Source organism: Salvelinus fontinalis, chromosome 26 (genome assembly GCF_029448725.1).
Source record: "Salvelinus fontinalis isolate EN_2023a chromosome 26, ASM2944872v1, whole genome shotgun sequence".
NCBI lineage: Eukaryota > Metazoa > Chordata > Actinopteri > Salmoniformes > Salmonidae > Salvelinus > Salvelinus fontinalis.
In genome coordinates this window covers 46656382-46676699 of record NC_074690.1, presented here as the reverse complement: position 1 = coordinate 46676699, position 20318 = coordinate 46656382, and the positions used below count along the sequence as shown (strand labels likewise).

At 43.5% G+C, this 20318-nt stretch overlaps 2 protein-coding genes across 2 annotated transcripts in view; one reads left to right on the top strand and one right to left on the bottom strand.

The window, feature by feature from the left end:
* skila (SKI-like proto-oncogene a) overlaps window positions 1-6855 on the top strand; it is a 33598-nt gene extending 26743 nt beyond the window's left edge. Inside the window, exons 6-8 of the mRNA XM_055884159.1 lie at window positions 433-740; window positions 979-1209; window positions 1804-6855. Of these exons, the coding sequence (XP_055740134.1) occupies window positions 433-740; window positions 979-1209; window positions 1804-2079 (815 nt within the window). The 3' untranslated portion in view covers window positions 2080-6855. The remainder of the gene's footprint in view (window positions 1-432; window positions 741-978; window positions 1210-1803) is intronic.
* A 596-nt stretch (window positions 6856-7451) lies between these two features.
* Window positions 7452-8045, bottom strand: gpr160 (G protein-coupled receptor 160). Its single transcript, XM_055884207.1, is given in 4 exon segments — window positions 7452-7541; window positions 7543-7660; window positions 7662-7877; window positions 7879-8045. Coding segments are annotated over 4 exon segments (591 nt in total).
* Window positions 8046-20318: the final 12273 nt, after the last annotated feature.

The following is a 20318-nucleotide window of genomic DNA, read 5'->3' as shown; positions in this document are numbered from 1 at the left end:
CATGGATGACTCAGCCATGCTGCTGCACCCTCCTGTCACACACATATGAATACATTAGTGCGTTAAAGTCCCAGGTCACGTCCCAAATGTCACCCGATTGCACTACTTTTGACCAGAGCTCTATGGGACAAAAGTCTATGGGTCAAAAGTAGCGCACTATAAAGGGAATAGGGGTGCCATTGGGGATTCAGTCCTGGAAGTGCGTGTGCATGAGGGACCATTTGTGTGGGTGACTATGTGGTATCGGGTTGTTAGGTGAATGGTTCTTCTCCAGCTGTGTGGGAGGATGTGTGTATTTGTCCATATATCTGTGTCGCACATGCATGTGTGTGGGTTGACCATGCTGTGTAGGTGGATGTACTGCTTCCATCTCTCAACTTCCCTCTCTTCTTCTTCTTCTCCTTCTTTCTCCCCCCCCTTCTCCCTCCTCAGATCTCCACGCCTCTCCTGTAGTTGACGAGACCAAGTCTCAGCAGCGCGTCGTTTCCGCTGCCGACCGGGAGCGCCAGCAGCCAGTTTCCATGGAGACCAGCCCCGGCAACAAGAGTTATTCTGCTGTAGCGGGAGCCGCGGCGACTGTGGCGGTAGCGTCATCGGTAGCGGCGCTGGGGAGTAAAGATGTTCTGTCCTCAGGCTGTGAGGACGACAAGGACAGGATTGTAGTGGAGATCGTTCAGATTTACAGCAGACAGCAGGAGAAACTGCACTCCACCCTGCACAAACAGCTGCATCTAGAGATGGTGAGACACGAGACACACAGTGAGACAACTAGAGGTTGTCTACTCCACCCATTGAAACAGATTTAGCCAGAGAGTCAATGGCATAAAACAACATTTCTCAATCTATTCATCAGGGACTCCTCAGGTCTTCTTAGTTCCAGCACTAACACTCCTGATTCAAGACCAAATAACCAAGATGTGTGTGTAATATGGTGTAATTTAGAGCTATGTAACTGACCATCCCGTCCTCCGTCTCTAGGAGTTGGAGGCGCTGCGTGGAGGCGAGGCAGCCAGGCTGCAGCAGTTGTCTGCAGAGCAGCGTGAGCTGCAGAGTGAACTGGAGGCGGTCCACACTGAGCACACTCAGAGGCTGGGGCAGGTGAGGGAGGAACAGAGGGAGCTGGAGCACAGGCTGGAACAGCTGCGACAGCAGAGGTGTGTGTGTGACAACAACATACACACACACCAGGAGGCACACTACGCCAACCAGGTAGGCACTGGAGATACACACACACACACCACCACATCCTGCTTGACCTCAGACAACACAGCACTTAGTCATTCTGGGAAAATATACTCATATCTGTTTGTGACGCTGTAGTGGTGTTTGTGGTGTGTAGAGGACACTGGGTCTTTGTTTGGGTTTCCAGTACAGAGCTTTATTTTCAGATAGTGCTGCTGGGCTCAGCTCCGGGAGGAATGTAACACACACACACACACACACACACACACACACACACACACACACACACACACACACACACACACACACACACACACACACACACACACACAAACCCCTCCTGTCCTGCTGTCTCCTTCAGCCTCGGTGTCTGGCTCAGACTGTCTGGCTGTGTGTGTGTGTGTGTGTGTGTCCGAGTGTGTGAGTGTCTGTGTGCTGTTCAGACAGTTCAGACTAACCTGACCTCATCTCTCCTCTTTCTTTCTTTCTTTCTTTCTTTCTTTCTTTCTTTCTTTCTTTCTTTCTTTCTTTCTTTCTTTCTTTCTTTCTTTCTTTCTTTCTTTCTTTCTTTCTTTCTTTCTTTCTTTCTTTCTTTCTTCCTCCCTCCCTCCTCCTCTTTAGCTGGCAGAGCTGCGTGGGAGGTTGGACAGTGCGGAGGCTGACAGGGAGGAGCTCCAGGAGGAGTTGAAGAGGGAGCGGGACGCCCGGGAGAAGCTGGAGAGAATCATCTCTCAGCTCAAACACCAGATGGACCAGACGGCTTCTTCCTCGTCTTCCTCGGCCACCACAATTGCTACAGGGAGCCCCTCTTCACCCCCCACCCCCTCCACACAAACACCCCACACAGAGGGGCACATCGCAGGCCTCGAGCAGCAGAACGGCCACGCTCAGAAGTAATCCCTCACGAAACTCCCCTTTTCCGTTCGTCTCTCAACCCCCCCCAAACCCCCCCCGTTTTGTTCCTCCAACTCACTCCCTCATCCCTCACCCCCTGCTGGCAGAGACAGCAGCCCTAGACAGACAGACAGAGTACTCTGTCCCCAAGGCTGCTTCTCTCCACTCTGTCTCACGCGTTTCCTTCCTCGTCCCCCCCCTCATTTTTACTTCTTTGGAAAAGGAACTGTCGTTGGTTTTTATTTAATATCACATCAAATGAGTTTTTTTATGTAGTTTTTTTATTTTAATTTTTTTCACACCCCCTATCCTTAAACAGTATTTACATTTTGGGAAGTATATGTTTGTTTTAATTTATAGTTTTACTGAACAAACTAATGACTGCTTGGCAGACAGATAGGAGTTGGATGTTTTTAGGACCCTTTCCTCCATCCCTCCCTCCTTCCTTGGATCTTGGACTTGCTGTTTTGTCGCCCCCATAGAGACCGGGAAGTCAGTCAGACAGAAAGACAGTTCTCTCCTTGCACCCCTCGACTCTGTTCTGAACTGTGGTTACACTAGCGCTCAGTCGCTCTTTCTACTACTACCTTGCACGCCAACTGGAGCCAAGATGGTGCCCGTGTGGGTGCTCTCAATCTCTGTACATACACCTAGCCCAGCCATTCTGGACCAGCTACCAGCCACACCCAGCAGGAGACTGCATTGACAGACATTTTCATTTCACCTTTGTTTGTTTTTGTACTCATACCTATTCATGGAAAGAAGACAAAAGTTCTAAATGTGTAAAACAAATGAAAACGTTATTGTACAGAGCATTTGCGGTCGTCATTGTTAAGCCTACTGAAAATGCTGATGTGATATTAAGATGTAAAGACGTATGAGTGATGCGACTGAGGACTGCTGAGGTTGTTGTGGTCTGGAACAACAACAAACCCCTGAACTAGTCTGGCTCGGTCTGTTTTGATAGGACATGTCACACACACATACACATACACATACCAAATTTCCTTGTGGAAATCTGTCCTGTTTTTAGTTTTGATTTCCCTGTTGGCAGCAGTTGGTGTGTTTGCCATCCTCTCATCTCTCCTTCTCGTGAGAGCAGCAGAACCTAGCTGTCTGCTTGGTGGAATGTGGGTCACAGGTGAAAGGAATTAGTGCAGATGGACAGTGTGGTGTGGGCTGGCTGCTGCCTTGGATCCAGGCCCCTGCTCCCTCTTTCCCCTCCGCGTTATTCCAACTCACTGAACAAACCGATCCCGAGAGGGAGGCGGGAAAGACCAGGATGCAGGGAGTGAGGTACAGCCAAGCGGAGAGAGAAATGGAGGCGGGGGAAGAGAGGAGTGGGAGAGAGACAGTCAAGCGTGGAGAAAAAAAAGGGGATTGAGGTAGTGCAGGGGGCTGATGCCCTCTCTCTCTCGGGCTGGGTGGGCCGGGAGCGGGTGATGAGGAGGAGAGAGGAGCCTCTTTTGTCCTGTCAGAATTGGGGCAGTTTCTATAGTCTGGGTGTCCTCTCTCTCTCTTGCCCCCGGGGAGCTGGTACAGGAGCCCCTCTCTCTGCCACACACACACACACACACACACACACATATATATACACACACACATCGCCATCTCTCCCTCCCACAAACGTACACACACACAGAACAGGGGTTTTGTCTAGTTTCCAGACAGTCTTTCTTTTATAGCCTCCCAGGCCGACTCAGAGCCAGGCAGCGTGTAAATAGTTGTTTAAAAGAGGTATTGGCCTTGGCTTTAACTCCCAAGCTGCTTTTTTATGCATCTGCTGTACATGCAAGTTGATAGACATTCCACTGTGCTCAACCGTTCAATGCAGATCTCTAAAGAGAATTCCCTACAACATACTCAATGCTCTGCCAGAGTACTAAAGTATAGTAGGTCTTATTTTGTAATCGAGTTTCAACTAAGCTACAAAAAGTTATTTTCACGAGGAGAAAAAACAACAATGAAACTAACACGCTTGGTGTGTGACGTGAAGTTCACTCGCATGCAGAAATATCCGATCCATACTGCAAATGTATGCTCTCTACCGACCATTGTTCCACATAAACCTTTCTTGGAAATTGTAAACAAAATAAAGAAATAAAAATATATTTAATGTATTAACTAAAGATTTATATTCACTTTGTACATACATTAGTCATTTAATATATTTACTGTGTTATGGGATGATCTTTTAAAGGTTATTATAATATTAACTGGACCAGGCCTGAAGCTCTAAACAGCCCTGATGTTTTTGTTAACTCTGAATTCTTCAAAGATTCACGTAACTTGTTGTTTACCCTGTTAAAGGGACACGCAGCAATATGACAATACGCAGCTGAGTGACTTCCTGTTCACACATTATCAACAACCTAATTCAAGATTGACACTTGGCTCTTTTAAAAGAAATTGAGCCATGCCTACATTGGGACTAACCAATAGTGGCAGATTTGAATTTGTCACTCTGCTGTGTACGACGATATCATATTGCACCTTTTTAAAGGATGTAAACTTGCTGTTGGGAGTATAAATGCATGGTGTTCCGATGTGACCACCTGACAGAGGTCAGAGTTGAATAGGAAAGAAAGAGCATTGTTACAGTACTTCCCCAGAACTGATTGCTTTCATTTGGTTTCTTTTGTGGATGATTTTACCTTGATAGACTGATGTGTAATCTTTCTCCCTTAATACCTTCCCTTTTTGTGCGCTAAACCCTCATCCCAGACAATTTGAAAATGCACCGAACATTTGTTTATAATTTTTTTTTTTTTAAGAACTTGAAACAAAACTAAAGTTTGCATATAACGAGTGGATCGATACCCTAATTAATTTTGTTAGGTGAATGATTTCTTACTTCTCGCTGAGCCACTCAATTGATACGTTTTTGTAAAATAAAAAATAAAAAATTAAAAAAAGGGTCCTGTCCTAAATGGCACCCTATTCCCAATTTTGTAGTGCACTATATAGGGAATATGGTGCCATTTGGGATGCAACCAGTGTCTCCAACGTACACGTTGTTGACCTGTCTCACTACTAGCAAGGAGACACAATTACTGAGGGCATCTGAGCTAGTTTGACCGTTGAAATATACTTCTGGCTTTAGAAGGCTAAATTGTACTAAAGTCCAACTACCTAATCACACCATACAAATGTAGCCTCATTAGATTTTGCAAAGATGAGCGAGAAGTGTGTGTCGAGTTTGTGTCCGAGCGCATGTATTTGTGTCTGACTTGACTGTATGCCATCGATTTGAAAGTGACCGAAGCACAGTAGCTATGAAAAAGGGAGAGGCTTATTCTCAAGTAGCACTGTGGTTGTCCTCATTTTTGTCCAAACACACAGAGACAATTGTCCTCTTCGGGGTATAGAGTCTTTAACGGCATTGTGTTTACATCACAAGATAAATCAGTATTCGGTTTGTTATTATCACCATAATTACCTATCTCTACAGTCTACTGCATTTTGTTTTTTAACAATCGTTCTGGGGTATCTAATGTATTTATGTATTTTATTTTCTGTCGGGTGTAAATTGAATTTTATATTCAAGAGGGCGCTCTATACTGACTTTAGTTAAATGCCATAATAATGATATGATAGATACAATGGATTAAAAGAAGTCCAAAAAAATACTATATAACACAGCGGGCTGGGCCCTCTTGCATTCGCATTGTTATGAGAACTAATATTGTGTCCCAAAAGGCTCCCTGTTCCCTACACCGTAAGCAACTTTTTGTTCCGGGGCCCTACGGGCCATGGTCAAAAGTAGTGCACTATATAGGGAATAGGGTGCCATTTAGGACACAAGCCTAAGACAGATGTGCTTTGTACAGAGTTTTTAAAAAATATGTTTTTAGAGGGGTGCAATTTGCCCAACTCACTACTAACTAGATCATTACCATTAGGCTTGGTCCTGGCCTTGCTTCAGAAGCACAGCTAAACAGTAACTATCATTTCCATGATATATATATTTCTTTTTACATGCATCCCCAATGGATTGTTCCCAGACATAAAAGGATAGTTCAGCAATTTTACATTTTTAGATATATAAAATGGCTGAACTATCCCTTTTAACGAAGAAGGCGAGGAAGTGTAGAAGTGGCGCTCTTTAACAATGGCAACAAGTTGGATTTTGGATCGGTGAAATAAAGCTAGATCAATTGTTTGCATTTATGCTTTGTAGTCAAAATATTTATTTATAAACACCCTTCTTATTTACAAGCGTGGGACCTGGCCAGGACATTACACCTCGTCCTAGCTAGGTCCCACCTGGTTAATGATTTCACAAAATGGTTCTTAATATGATGTATGCCTGGGATAAACACGCCATGTTTTGAGTTTAAAGTTAGTAGGCTACACCTGACAAATCATAGTTTAAAGAAGAACTGTTATCTTTTTATGGCTTTTTTTTATTCAGAAACCTGTATGGCAGTGAGTGTCTATGTATGACCATTGCATACCATGTTGCCAACAACGATTGAGTGATTGATTTTTTTTTTTTTGTTGTTGCATGAAACGAGACACTGTTCTCCTACCTCATGTTGTGATATAAAATGTTTTTTAAGCAGAGGACACTGCATCTTTTAACCGTTGATCATCATTGATATTTACTAGTAAACGATGACGACATACCTGTACTTGCTTTTAGCTAATACCTCAGTTGTATATCTCGTGTTCAGTGTTTTTTTTTCTTTTTCCCGCCCTTATTTCAGATCTTGTAAATATACACTGTGTAAACAATGAACTTGGATCACATTCAAGTAAAGTTCTGTAGTGTCACAATGGGTGTCGTGAATCTTCTTTTCTTCGGGAGTCGAGACTGATGTGTGTTGTAGACTATCACTGATAGTTTAAAGTAGAATAGGACATCGTTATTATCGCTCATAGGCAATTAGCTGTACATCAGCCAGTCAAAGTATATACAAATACTATAACTAGAGTACAAAAAAACATAACTGTACATCATAAAATTAACTCGTTACATTGTATGCATCATTATCCAAAATACAACAATGGCCTACACATCAAGTAGACAGAACTACGTGAATGTGAATATGCAGATATTTTTGTGTGTTCATGTTAAAGTTAACATGAGAATGACAACTGACCAGCCGGTCTTATTTTTATTCTCGGGTCCCAGAACCAAACCAAACCTTCCGTTGTGTAATATTTAATCTTTCATGAGAGACTACATAGTCTTACAAGTCAAGACTAAGAGTGTGACTTATAAATACCCTGTTAAGATTTTGTACAGCTCTCTTGCCTGATAATGACAAAAAAACAAAGGACCTACAGTATATGGACTCCATTGTGTATGTCTTGTCACTGGACTTACAGAGTGGCCCTTAATGCATTACAGCTCAGTGTGGCTTTAAGCATTAGGGGACAAGTGTAGCTCCTCCAGCGCAGCATGTGTGCTTAGGTGCAGTAGGTCTGTCAGTAGTCACTGAGCCCTGAGCTAGCTGAAATGCTAGCCGGCCAGCGTACACACGACACAACTCCAAGAATGAAGCTGTTGAGCGAACAGAACCAGGGAACGTTCAGCCCCAGGTATTCAGGGATCCCGACTTGGAAGACCAGACACAGGCAGGAACACCAGGAACAGAGCCCAGTCTGAGGAAAATCCACAACACCTGGCGAAACACCTCTACTGGAGTCACTGCCTGCCGGTGTGACTCCAAAATGGAGGATGAATCCATGTGAGCATTCTTCCACCCCTGTGGATACCCATAGGAGACCCTGTGTGGCTATGAACGTACAGCACTGCACAGGCCACAGTCAGTAGCAGCACTTCGGCCAACTGAGGTACGAGCGCTAGTGAACACCCAGCACTGATGCAGCTGGGGAGAAGACTGGTTCCCCAGCACTACAATGACCCCAGACACCAGGAACACATAGAGCAGAGCCACAATCCACAGCAGAGAGACAGACGCTAAGAACACGATCTTTAGATCCCAGCATGGAGTCCTCATGGTGTAGGGTGAAGTTGCCCCTAGATGGAGATGCTGGGTGAGTTTAGTATTTTGCCCACTAATGGTTACGGTCAGGATTTGGGGGAGCCCGGGAAGCTGATCCTAAATCTCTAACTTCACCCCAGAGCGAAGTGGTCTCAGTCGGACCGGGAACATGACCCAGGTTGTTGGTGGTCCAGTAGTGGTCTAGCCCAGTCAGAACCTCCACAGGCCAGAGGATGCGGTCGTGGGACCAGTTGTATTGCATGTTTTGTGATGTCAGTTTGCTTGAATAGCTTCATCACAAGCTGTTTTTCCAGTGGGTCAAATACAGAACATGTCAATTAGCATACTATGATAGATTTATTCAAATATATGTTGGCTACCTCATTGTTCATCAAACATTCATATTTAAATTACCACAATGAATGACAATGTAGAAAAGGATGTAAATCATACACTACACCTGTAGCCCAGAGCCATAATATTTAGAGAGTTGGGACAGCTTTGAGGTTTCTGTGTTCTGATGCATTTACATGAAATATGGCAGCTGTGTTAGCTCCCCATTAACATAACATGGGGAATATCAAGCAACTGAATGTCTTTTATGCGATCAGCATTCTAAATTCTCAAAGTTGTCCGAACTCTCTAAATATATGGCACTGTTGTAGCCTGTTGGGTGAACAAACACTTCAACTTAGTAGAAGTGATATTCTCAATGCACCTTTGGCCGATGTGTAATGTAGACCTACCGTGTAGCTGTGAGTCTCTTGTGGTTCCCATACGAGCGTTGGGAATAAAAGGCAATGTAGTCAAGGTTGACATCAAGCATCTTACAGTGTACGTGACCTGTTTGTCCATAGGTTGGACAGTGATATACGTAAGTACCAAAAAGAAAACATAAGCACATAGGGTGTTTGTTCACACAGCAGGTTTATCAATAGAGCGGGAAGATCTATAGACAGTAGACACATATTGCTGTCACAGGTGTGTATCACAGGTCCCGTTGTCAAAGGGTAGAAAAACATGAATAGTCAATTGTATATTGTCCGAGGGGTTGGAAGCCAGGAGCAGAGCAGATTTATGGATGAAGTGCATCGTGGGTACTGATGCCAGAAACCCTCTTGTTGGCAGCTCACTTCCCACCACATTTAAATGGCTGACTCAGGATTCAAATGTTCATGTGTTTTCAGTCTAAACTTAAAAATAGGGAGATAACATAAGCTACTCAATGGGCAATAGTCTGTTGAAAGTACTAAATGGTAGGTTACACAGAATGCTTATGTTAGAGCAGTGGTTCCCGACTGAATTTTGCTCTGGCCGGGTTACCCCTGAAGTACCCCCTCTCCTCATGTGCAGTTGACCAGTTATCCTATGGTCTCATAAGTCTTCCCCTGTGAATAGCCCAAGTACCCCCGGGGGTCCTAGTAGCCTACTGCTAGTTGTGAACCACTGTTAGAGAGAGGAAGAATCCATAGACTCTAACCACTTCTGGGAAAATTGGAAAACACTAAACAAACAACAGAAGAATCATCTATCCAAAATGGAAATGTATGGGTAAACCACTTCCCCAATCTTTTTGGCTCTATAACAAAGAACAAACAGCAAAAACATATACATGATCAAATACAAATCTTATCTATTAAAGACTACCAGACCCCACTGGATTCTTCAATTACCTTGAATGAGCTACAGGACAAAATAAAAACCCTCCAACCCAAAAAGGCATGTGGTGTTGATGGTATCCTCAATGAAATGATCAAATTAACAGACAACAAATTCCAATTGGATATACTTAAACTCTTTAACATCATCCTTAAGTCTGGCATCTTCCCCAATATTTGGAACCAAGGACTGATCACCCCAATCCACAAAAGTGGAGACAAATTTGACCCCAATAACTACCGTGGGATATGCGTCCACAGCAACCTTGGGAAAATCCTCTGCATTATCATTAACAGCAGACTTGTACATTTCCTCACTGAAAACAATGTATTGAGCAAATGTCAAATTGTCTTTTTACCAAATTATCGTACGACAGAACACGTATTCACCCTGCACACCCTAATTGACAAACAAACAAATCAAAACAAAGGCAGTCTTCTCATGCTTTGTTGATTTCAAAAAAGTCTTTGACTCAATTTGGCATGAGGGTCTGCCATACAAATGGATGGAAAGTGTTGTTGGGGGAAAAACATTCGACATTATAAAATCCATGTACACAAACAACAAGTGTGCGGTTAAAATAGGCAAAGAACACACACATTTCTTCCCACAGGGCCGTGGGGTGAGACAGGGTTGCAGCTTAAGCCCCACCCTCTTCAACATATATATCAACGAATTGGCGAGGGCACTAGAACAGTCTGCAGCACCCGGCCTCACCCTAATAGACTCTGAGGTCAACTGTTTGCTGATGATCTGGTGCTTCTGTCACCAACCAAGGAGGGCCTACAGCAGCACCTAGATCTTCTGCCAGACCTGGGCCCTGACAGTAAATCTCAGTAAGACCAAAATAATGGTGTTCCAAAAAAGGTCCAGTCGCCAGGACCACAAATATAAATTCCATCTAGACACCGTTGCCCTAGAGCACACAAAAAACTATACATACCTTGGCCTAAACATCAGCGCCACAGGTAACCTCCACAAAGCTGTGAACGATCTGAGAGACAAGGCAAGAAGGGTATTATATACCATCAAAAGGAACATAAAATTCGACATACCAATTAGGATCTGGCTAAAAATACTTGAATCAGTTATAGAACCTATTGCCCTTTATGGTTGTGAGGTCTGGGGTCTGCTCACCATTGCGCATGCACACGCATTGCGCATGCACACGTAATTTTGTTTTGATTCTGTCAACTGATATCCAATGACTGATATTGTAATGTTTAGCGAGTAACTAGCTAAAACCACAAACAATTAGCATTGTAAAAAAATGTTGCTTGGGTATCAAGCTGACACTATCGTAAGGAGAGCTGCTAAGCAACTAAAGGTAGCTAGCTAGCATACCTGGCTAATTACCTAACTAGGTCAGCTGTCTAGCCACAGATGGCACAATGAGCCAGATATTTCACCGGATGTATAAATGTGAATCATCTGGTTGTCGTTTCCACTCACTACCAAATATGGTGATGAGAGGAAGCCCAGTCGATGGAGGGAGATTTTGACGGACATTCTGCAAATTTTCTCATCGATTAAACATTTGATCTCCATACAGTTTTCTGTTTCCAGAACTAGAATCAGTAACAAACAGAGTGGACTGCGGTACCATTTTGGCAAAGTTTCCAAAAAATCCGTTGTTTAGGAGTTCAATGGCGAATTTAGTTATTGAACACGCACCTCACAGAGAATAGGCGGTCTCTTCTGCTTCTTCTTCTTTGGTATAATGGCGTTCGCAACAATTATATCTGCATTCCGCCACCTATTGTACAGGTGGATAATAAGGACCCCCCAAAAAATGCGGGGTAAAAAAAGTATTTAAAAAAAATCCATACAAACTATCAGTAATGAAATGTTAATTAAACTAAATCAGCCTGCCTTTCTATTTTAATCAGGTCCCTACACAGGCTCAGAAGGATCCTGCGATGGCGGGTAGGCGTTCTCTAGAACGCGCCAATAGGATCTCACTATTTGTGCATGGCTCTGCCCACCTCATTGCTTGCCCACTATGATTAGGTTGCCCTGTAGCCTCAATTTACATGGTGTTGTTAGCTAGCTACATTGTGACACAAGTCACTCTACTGCACTATATCTGGTTAACCAACCAATGATATCTATAGTTTCAATCCCAGGGAGTCATTTCAAGTGTGTTCCTTTAGGATGGAGGACAGGGAGGAAAGCCAGGAGTTATCATGTTCCTCCGCAACACCAGAGAGAATCTCCACTCCTCCAGAACCATCCAGGTCCTCCAAACACAGGAAGTCACCTAAGGGACGGCAGGAGGGAAAGAGGTCACAACGCCATCACACACTTGCTGCTGCCCGACTGAGAGCAAGGCAGGTTTCCCGGCCAACAGGAACACTCCGAGCCATCTCGGTCTTCGACGGCGGAGATCTCCCCTAATAATTATGGGTCTGAGAGATGCAGATAGCCTGGGACAGAAGTATTTTAGTTACTGTCTGTCACACCACTACTGGGACAATAATGCTGCCATATAGCCCATAGTACTGCTTAGATGCAGGCAACCAGTCAGTCATTCCATAGCCACAGTACTTACTGCCTTTTAGAGGTGTGATTAGGAGTAAGCGACACTGTCTGTTTGACTGACTGACTGATTGATTTTCTGTGTCTGTCTGACTATTTTAATTGCCATCTTCTTCAAGAGAGCTGACTTTCTCCATGGACCATACCCTGCCACTCACTTCGGAGCCAAACGCCTGCATTCTTCCTAACCCAACCTCAGTCATGTAAGTCCTTGGTGGGAAGTTCATGTACAGTACACACTGACTCTGTTTCCCCCTCTGTCTTTGTTGATATTTTAGTTGGATCATTTGGCATTGAATCCTTACATAACTGTCTGAGTATCAGGAGGTAAGATAAGAGTTGAGGACAGGGCTGTGATTGGGTAGTAGTGTCCTATAGGTTGGTACCTCACGAACAGGAGACAACGATTCAGAGTTGCAGAGGGTCTGCGTTTCTGCTAGACTGGGTCTGAACGAACACGCACACTCACACACATTCATATAAGCCTTCACATTGAGTCCTGAGGGACAGATGACTCCTGATCCTCCAGTCTGCTCCAACATGCCTGCTGTACTCCATGCACACTCTGAGAGAGCTACATGTGATGAGAAACCAGTCCGCTCAGAATCCACACACACACACACACACACACACACACACACACACACACACACACACACACACACACACACACACACACACACACACACACACACACACACACACACACACACACACACACACAGAAGCTACTCTGTATGTCAGATCCATTCCTTTCCAGCAAAACAGTTCCAGTAAACATGTGTATAAGGTTACATAATAAATAAAGTTATACTGAATCCCAGCCCCCCTGACCTGTGTGTGTTTGTTTCCTATCCAGGTTAAGATGACATCTCTAACTGTATTGACCGGATCATCTGTTTGGGAGGAGATGGGACTCTACTCTACACCTTCTTTCTCTTCAAGGTACCCACTAACACAGATACAGTACAACAGGCTAGCCAACACACCTCCAAGGGAGCTACTGTCTATGCAGGTCTTTGATCCAGCCCTGCGCCAACACACCTGCTTAATCTGTCCAGGGTCTTGTACTTGAGTGGCTCAGGGCAGGCTGGCTGTGTGTGTGTTTGGTGATGTAAATATCTGAGGCAGTGTGTTTGGGTTAGTCATTGTTGTACTTGGAACATAACGTGGTGTTGAGCTGTGTTGTCCTTGGCCAGACTTGGCTGCATCCAAAATGGAAGCACCCTATTCCCTACATAGTTCACTACATAGTTCACTACCAGAGCCCATAGGGTGCCATTTGGGACACAGACTTGGAATGAGACATACTATTAGGTAATGTTCTTGAAATGAGGCCAGATTTTTTCCCCTTCATATTTCCAGTATGTTATACAATGTTCTCTCTCTCTCTCTCTGCAGTGTTCCTCCAATTATGGCGTTCCATTTTGGTTCTCTGACCGCGTTCACGTTTGAATCATACAAAACAGAGGTGGCTAAAGTATTTAAAGGTTGGGGATTCTTTTCAAAGAAAAGTTATAGTGCTGTGCATCAGTGATCTGTCTGTCTGTCTGTCTGTCTGTACCAGGTAATGCAGCCATCACGCGGTAAAGATGGTGAAGGACATGCTCCATAGGACAAGCCAGTCAGGCCAGCATCAGTACCAGGGCCTATGGAGGCCAGGAGTATGGGTGCCTGGGCCAACCTGGGGTCCACATCGGGAGCCAGCCGGACACAGAGCACAACGGCATGCTGCCCCACAGTTACACCAACAGCGAGGCCGGGAAAGTTACTCTGCAAATGCAGGGGAGGGTTGGACCGCACAGGACTTAATCCCTAACCCCTAGCTCCTAACCTTAACTCACTAGGCACTAACCTCTAGCTCCTACTCTTCTTCCCTGTAGCCTCTGACCCCTAACCCCTAGTCCTTACACCGAGCCCCTAGCTCCTAATCCTAATCCCTTCTCCTAGCCCCTAACCCCTAGTCACGATTGTGGATCTGAGAGGATTGGATAGGTGTATAAGCAATAGGACTGGGCAGATAAAGCCAGTAGTTCTTCCTGATCTTTTCACGGGGTCGTGTACAAGTTAGTAAACCTACTCCTCTGATCTGGCTACATCAGAGGGAGAATGGAACAGAGCCGTTATGGTGAATGTGGTGAACATTTACATTTCATTGCCATTTTCTCAAACTCCTTTTGAGTTGTTGTTCCTTTCCCGTAACAGGTAAAATATGAACTACACTTCTACATAAAACAGCTTAGTGGTACATTTAACAAGTTATCCAACACATCAGATCTAGATTAAACAGAGTACTAAATTGACATAGACAATCTCCTCCAGACCTATGAAATATATCCTGGTATTAAATGGATTCAGGTTAGTGTCCAGAGCCAAACAGACTCATAGGCTTTCAGACAACAGCTGTGAAACATTCAGGTGAACTTTATCAGTGGACAAATCTCCGAAAGCTTCTTTAGTCTAACTGGATTCATCCTTCAGACATGGTATAAATACTATTCCCTTAATAGTGCACTACTTTTGATCATGGCCCATAGGGCTCTGGTCAAAAGGAGTTCACTATAGTGGACAGAGTGCCATTTGGGATGCATCCTGAAAGTGTCAAGCCTCGTGACGTTCTTGCCAGGCATTCCCTCTTCCCCTTCTCTCCCTCCTCTCCTCCTCCAACCATTCTGTCTGGGAGCGTCACCAGTCTCCATGGCAGCAGTCAAAATAAAACGGATGCAAGCGGCCCTGTTGAGACAGTTGCCGTGGCTACGACAGCGTCACACAGACTGATTCAGACCGGGGACCCTGATGTGCTCTGACGCTTTTCGTCGGACACACACACACACTAGTCTGTTGAACAACGTGCCTCAGTCTGTCATACAGCGGAGAGACATTATATTGTGTTTTTCCCCCCTGCAAAACCATTTCCTCTCCTGCCACTCGTGAGTGATTTTTCTCACACTGATGTAATGCTGATTTACGAGTTATTTAGACGGAGCTGAAGTTGAGCTTTTGCTTTAACGTTGTTCTCCAGATGCATTTTCTCCTCTTCAGAAAGGTGGGGATATCTAGTAAGTCCTAGATCAACCATCATGAGCTTTATGATCTTTTCAAGGGGCAATCTGCAGTTCAAACAATAACGAAGCAGAGGCCCCACCACTGTTTTGGTAAAGTAATGAGGGTTGGGGCTGGAGGAATGTAACCACTTCAAATTCATAGACAGGGCTAAGGATGTAAAGACTGACCATCCATGACATCAACATATTTGAGACTGTATAGTGTTTGTTTACATTTACACAAGCATATGGGCTAGCCAGCCAAATAGAATAAGTAGCCAGCCAGAGTCCCCCTGGGTTAATCAATTTTGCCGAACAAGCTCTATTTTGGTGGCCCTTGATTCCATCCAAAATACTCTGTGAAATGATTGAATACTTTATTGAGTTTACCTCGCAGATTGGAAAAAGGTTACATTTAAAATCAAACAAATTGTGTTGAAGGCCACTTTTTCAAATGACAAAATGGGTCTCTAAAATCAAACAGAACAGATGCTCAATTCAGTTCTGGGTCCACATGTGTTAAGGGAACAGAGAGAACGACATCAGTTAAATGACTGAATTTAAGTGTCGCAACTCTCTTTTGTGAATAAAAAAAAATATGACCCACAGATTTCTTCTTAACGGTCTAATGCAGCCATTTTTCTATCAATATCAAATAATTTCTCAGTAAAAATTAAGTACCTTACTGTAATATTAAAAAATGGGAGAAAAACAGAAAACTAGCTGTTATTGCCAGAGATGTTTGGAACTGCCTTTGTAATTGGTCTGTTAACCAATTTACCGCATGGTGATGTCACCATGGAAAGATAAAACTCCCGCCCATGCAAGCTATCTGATTAAAAGGTCCTGTGTAGATTATATTTTCTACCAGCAACTATAAGAAAATTACAGATCAAAATGTTTCACACTTTTACAGTGTTAGTTTCATCAGCTGTTGTACAATATGATATAAAACACAGACAAACTTCATTTTGACTGCACTGGGCCTTTAAAGAATCCATAGAGAGTCTGCTGACTTCCACAGGCTTTGAGCTTCCTTTTAATATACATTTGATCAGTTATTTGCAATACAGGGATGATTGAAGAATGAAGCAGGTGTTGTACGTGGGCCATGCTACACAGAAAGCAGCAGTTGACTACACCATTGTCGACACTTTGATTAAATCAGTAGTCCTATAGCAATATCTTGGAAAATATCATCTAAGTATCATTAGCTTTTAAAACAATTCAATCTGTTTTCTTTTATCATATTTTGGACCACAGTGAGGCTCTCTCTCCACTAGCCTACCTGTTTTTCCTGCAGTGAGGAAGATTCACCATCTTCATTTCATTTTTTGCTAGTCATTTATCTGCTGATAATCGCCAAAAAGCCAAATGAACAGCTCTCTTACCGATCTGGTAGGCTACTGACGAGTCACTCACTTCTATTGGACTTCATATGGAAAATACAAAGGAGATCTTTAGGTTACTTGTCCCGATGCGATATAATAGACATAACTACATTGTGTGATTTATGAATGGCAAGGATACAGTGCCTTTAAGAAAAACATGATTTTTTTGCTCTTTTACATTTTTTTTTTTAAATCCTGAAAAACTCCCCAGTCCTTAAAGATTACAAGCATACCCATAACATGATGCAACCACCACTATGCTTGAAAATATGTAGAGTGATACTCTGTAATGTGTTTGTTTGGATTTGCCTCAAACGTAACACTTTATATCGTATTACTTTTAGAGCCTTGTTGCAAACAGGATGCATGTTTTGGAATATTTGTACTCTGTACATGCTTCCTTCTATTCACTCTGTCAATTAGTTTAGTATTGTGGAGTAACTACAATGTTATTGATTCATCCTCAATTCTCCTATCACAGCCATTAAACTCTAACTGTTTTAAAGTTACCATTGGCCTTCTGGTGAAATCCCTGAGTGGTTTCCTTCCTTACCGGGCAACTGAATTAGGAAGGACGCCTTTATCTTTGTAATGACTGGGTGTATTTACAATGCATTCAGAAAGTATTCAGACCACTTGACTTTTTCCACATTTTGTTACGTTACAGCCTTATTCTAAAATGGATTAATTGTTGTGGCTGTGTGCTTAGGGTCATTGTCCCTTTGGAAGGTGAACCTTCGCCCCCCCAGTCTAAGGATCGCTCTGGAGCAGGTTTTCATCAAGGATCTCGCTGTACTTTCCTCTGTTCATCTTTCCCTTGATCCTGACTAGTCTCCCAGTCCCTGCCGCTGAAAAATATCCCCACAGCATGATGCTGCCACCACCATGCTTCACTGTAGGGATGGTGCCAGGTTTCCTCCAGACATTACACTTGGCCAAATAGTTCAATCTTGGTTTCATCAGACCAGAGAATCTTGTTTCTCATGGTCTGAAAGTCCTTTAGGTGCCCTTTGGCAAACTCCAAGCAGGCAGTCATATGCCTTTTACTGAGGAGCAGTTTCCGTCTGGCCACTCTACCATAAAGGCCTGATTGGTGGAGTGCTGTAGAGATGGTTGTACTTCTGGAAGGTTCTCCCATCTCCACAGAGGAACTCTGGATCTCTGTCAGAGTGACCATTGAGTTCTTGGTCACCTTCCTGACCAAGGCCCTTCTCCCCCGATTACTCAGTTTGGCCGGGCAGCCAGCTCTAGGAAGAGTCCTGGTGGTTCCAAACGTCTTCCATTTAAGAATGATGGAGGCCACTGTGTTCTTGGGGACCTTCAATGCTGCAAAAGAAATGTGGTACCCTTCCCCAGATCTGTGCCTCGACACAATCCTGTCTCGGAGCTCTACGGACAATTCCTTCGACCTCATGGCTTGTTTTTTGCTCTGACATGCACTGTCAACTGTGGGACCTTATATAGACAGCTGTGTGCCTTTCCCATTCATGTCCAATCAATTGAATTTACCACAGGTGGACTCCAATCAAGTTGTAGAAACATCTCAAGGATGACCAATGGAAACAAGATGCACGTGAGTTAAATTTCGAGTCTCATAGCAAAGGGTCGGAATACTTATGTAAATAAGGAATTTCTGTTATTTATTTTTAACACATTTGATAACATTTATAAAAACCTGTTTTTCGCTTTGTCATTATGGGGTATTGTGTGTAGATTGATGAGGGAAAAAATAATTTCATCCCATTTTAGAATAAGGCTGTACGTAACAAAATGTGGAAAAAGGCAATGGGTCTGAATACTTTCCGAATGTGTGGAAGAAACAGGCTCGTTTGGCCGACGATGTTTCTGACTCCTCAGATACAGAGAACTGAACACACACACACACACACACACACACACACACACACACACACACACACACACACACACACACACACACACACACACACACACACACACACACACACACACACACACACACAGAGGCATGCAAACACACTGACATACACAGAGATGTACATAACAACTGAAAACACGCACGCACAGACACTGTCTTGGCTGGGAAGTGTATAGCAGAACAGTCACAAGCTGAACAGGTTATGATGCTAAGTGAATAGGGTTTTCATGGGGCCCATGGATGATTGAGTTCACATGCAGCATATGTATTAGCGTAGTTATAATCTCCACTCTTTTGTAGTATCTAGTTACATTCCAAATATTTTAATTAAACTGACCTGTACAGAGCACACAAGTTGAGGGAGATGCCATAGAAATAGAATGAGATAGAACCCATTCTAGTTCTGTGGATGATACTGTACATGTTTCTCACTCTAGGTTGAACACCAATGGCCACTAGATGGCCATGCTGCAAAGAGAAATACACTGAGTGTACAGAACATTATGAACACCTGCACTTTCCATCACAAAGCTATGTCACTTGTTAAATCCACTTCAATCAGTGCAGATGAAGGAGAGGAGACGGGTTAAAGAAGGATTTTTAAGCCTTGAGGCATGGTTTGCGTATGTGTGCCATTCAGAGGGTGAATGAAAAAGACAAAATATTTAACAAGTTCATTTGGGGTATGGTAGTAGGTGCCAAGCGCACCGGTTTGTGTCAAGAACTGCAACACTGCTGGGTTTTTCACGCTCAACAGTTTCCTGTGTGTATCAAGAATGATCCACCACCCAAATGACATCCAGCCAACTTGACACAACTGTGGGAAGCATTGGAGTCAACATGGGCCAGCATCCCTGTGGAACGCTTTCACCACCTTGTAGAGTCCATGCCCTGACAAATTGTGTTTTTTTCTGAGGGCAAAAGGGGGAGGGGGATGTAACTCAATATTAAAAAGGTGATCTTAATTTTTTGTGCACTCAGTGCACATATTCTTCTATACATTACATTGCAGCCTGGCATAGTATTTATCTAACTTCCTGATGTTAAAGATATTCTACGGTACTTTTGTATACTTTTCAGCCAGTAGTTTTGAAAGTAGTGCCTACGAGCCAAGAATGGGTACTACGCCACAAATGTGCAGATACTGTATGTGCGCCATGTCATTGCTCTCTACTGTGTGTGCATCTTGCTAGCTACCACTCAAATGGCGAGGGGCTGAAGTTCATTGGCTAAAACTCTAATATCTAGGGGGATGGCCCACATGGGGGTAAATGTAAGGAAAATGGCACGCACAACTTCCAGAAAACTGTTGCATTCAAAGTAGGGATTTCCTGGCTAGTTGAGGTAAGACAGTAATTCTGCTCATACAGTCGAAGTCGGTAGTTAACATACACTTAGGTTGGAGTCATTAAAACTCGTTTTTCAACCACTCCACACGTCTTGTTAATAAACTATAGTTTTGGCAAGTCAGTTAGGACATCTACTTTGTGCATGACACAAGTAATCTTTCCAACAATTGTTTACAGACAGATTATTTCACTTAATCACAATTCCAGTGGGTCAGAAGTTCACATACACTAAGTTGACTGAGCCTTTAAACAGCTTGGAAAATTCCCGAAAATAATGTCATGGCTTTAGAAGCTTCTGATAAGCTAATTGACAACATTTGAGGCAATTGGAAGTCTACCTGTCGATGTATTTCAAGGCCTACCTTCAAACTCAGTGCCTCTTTGCTTGACATCATGGGAAAATCAAAATA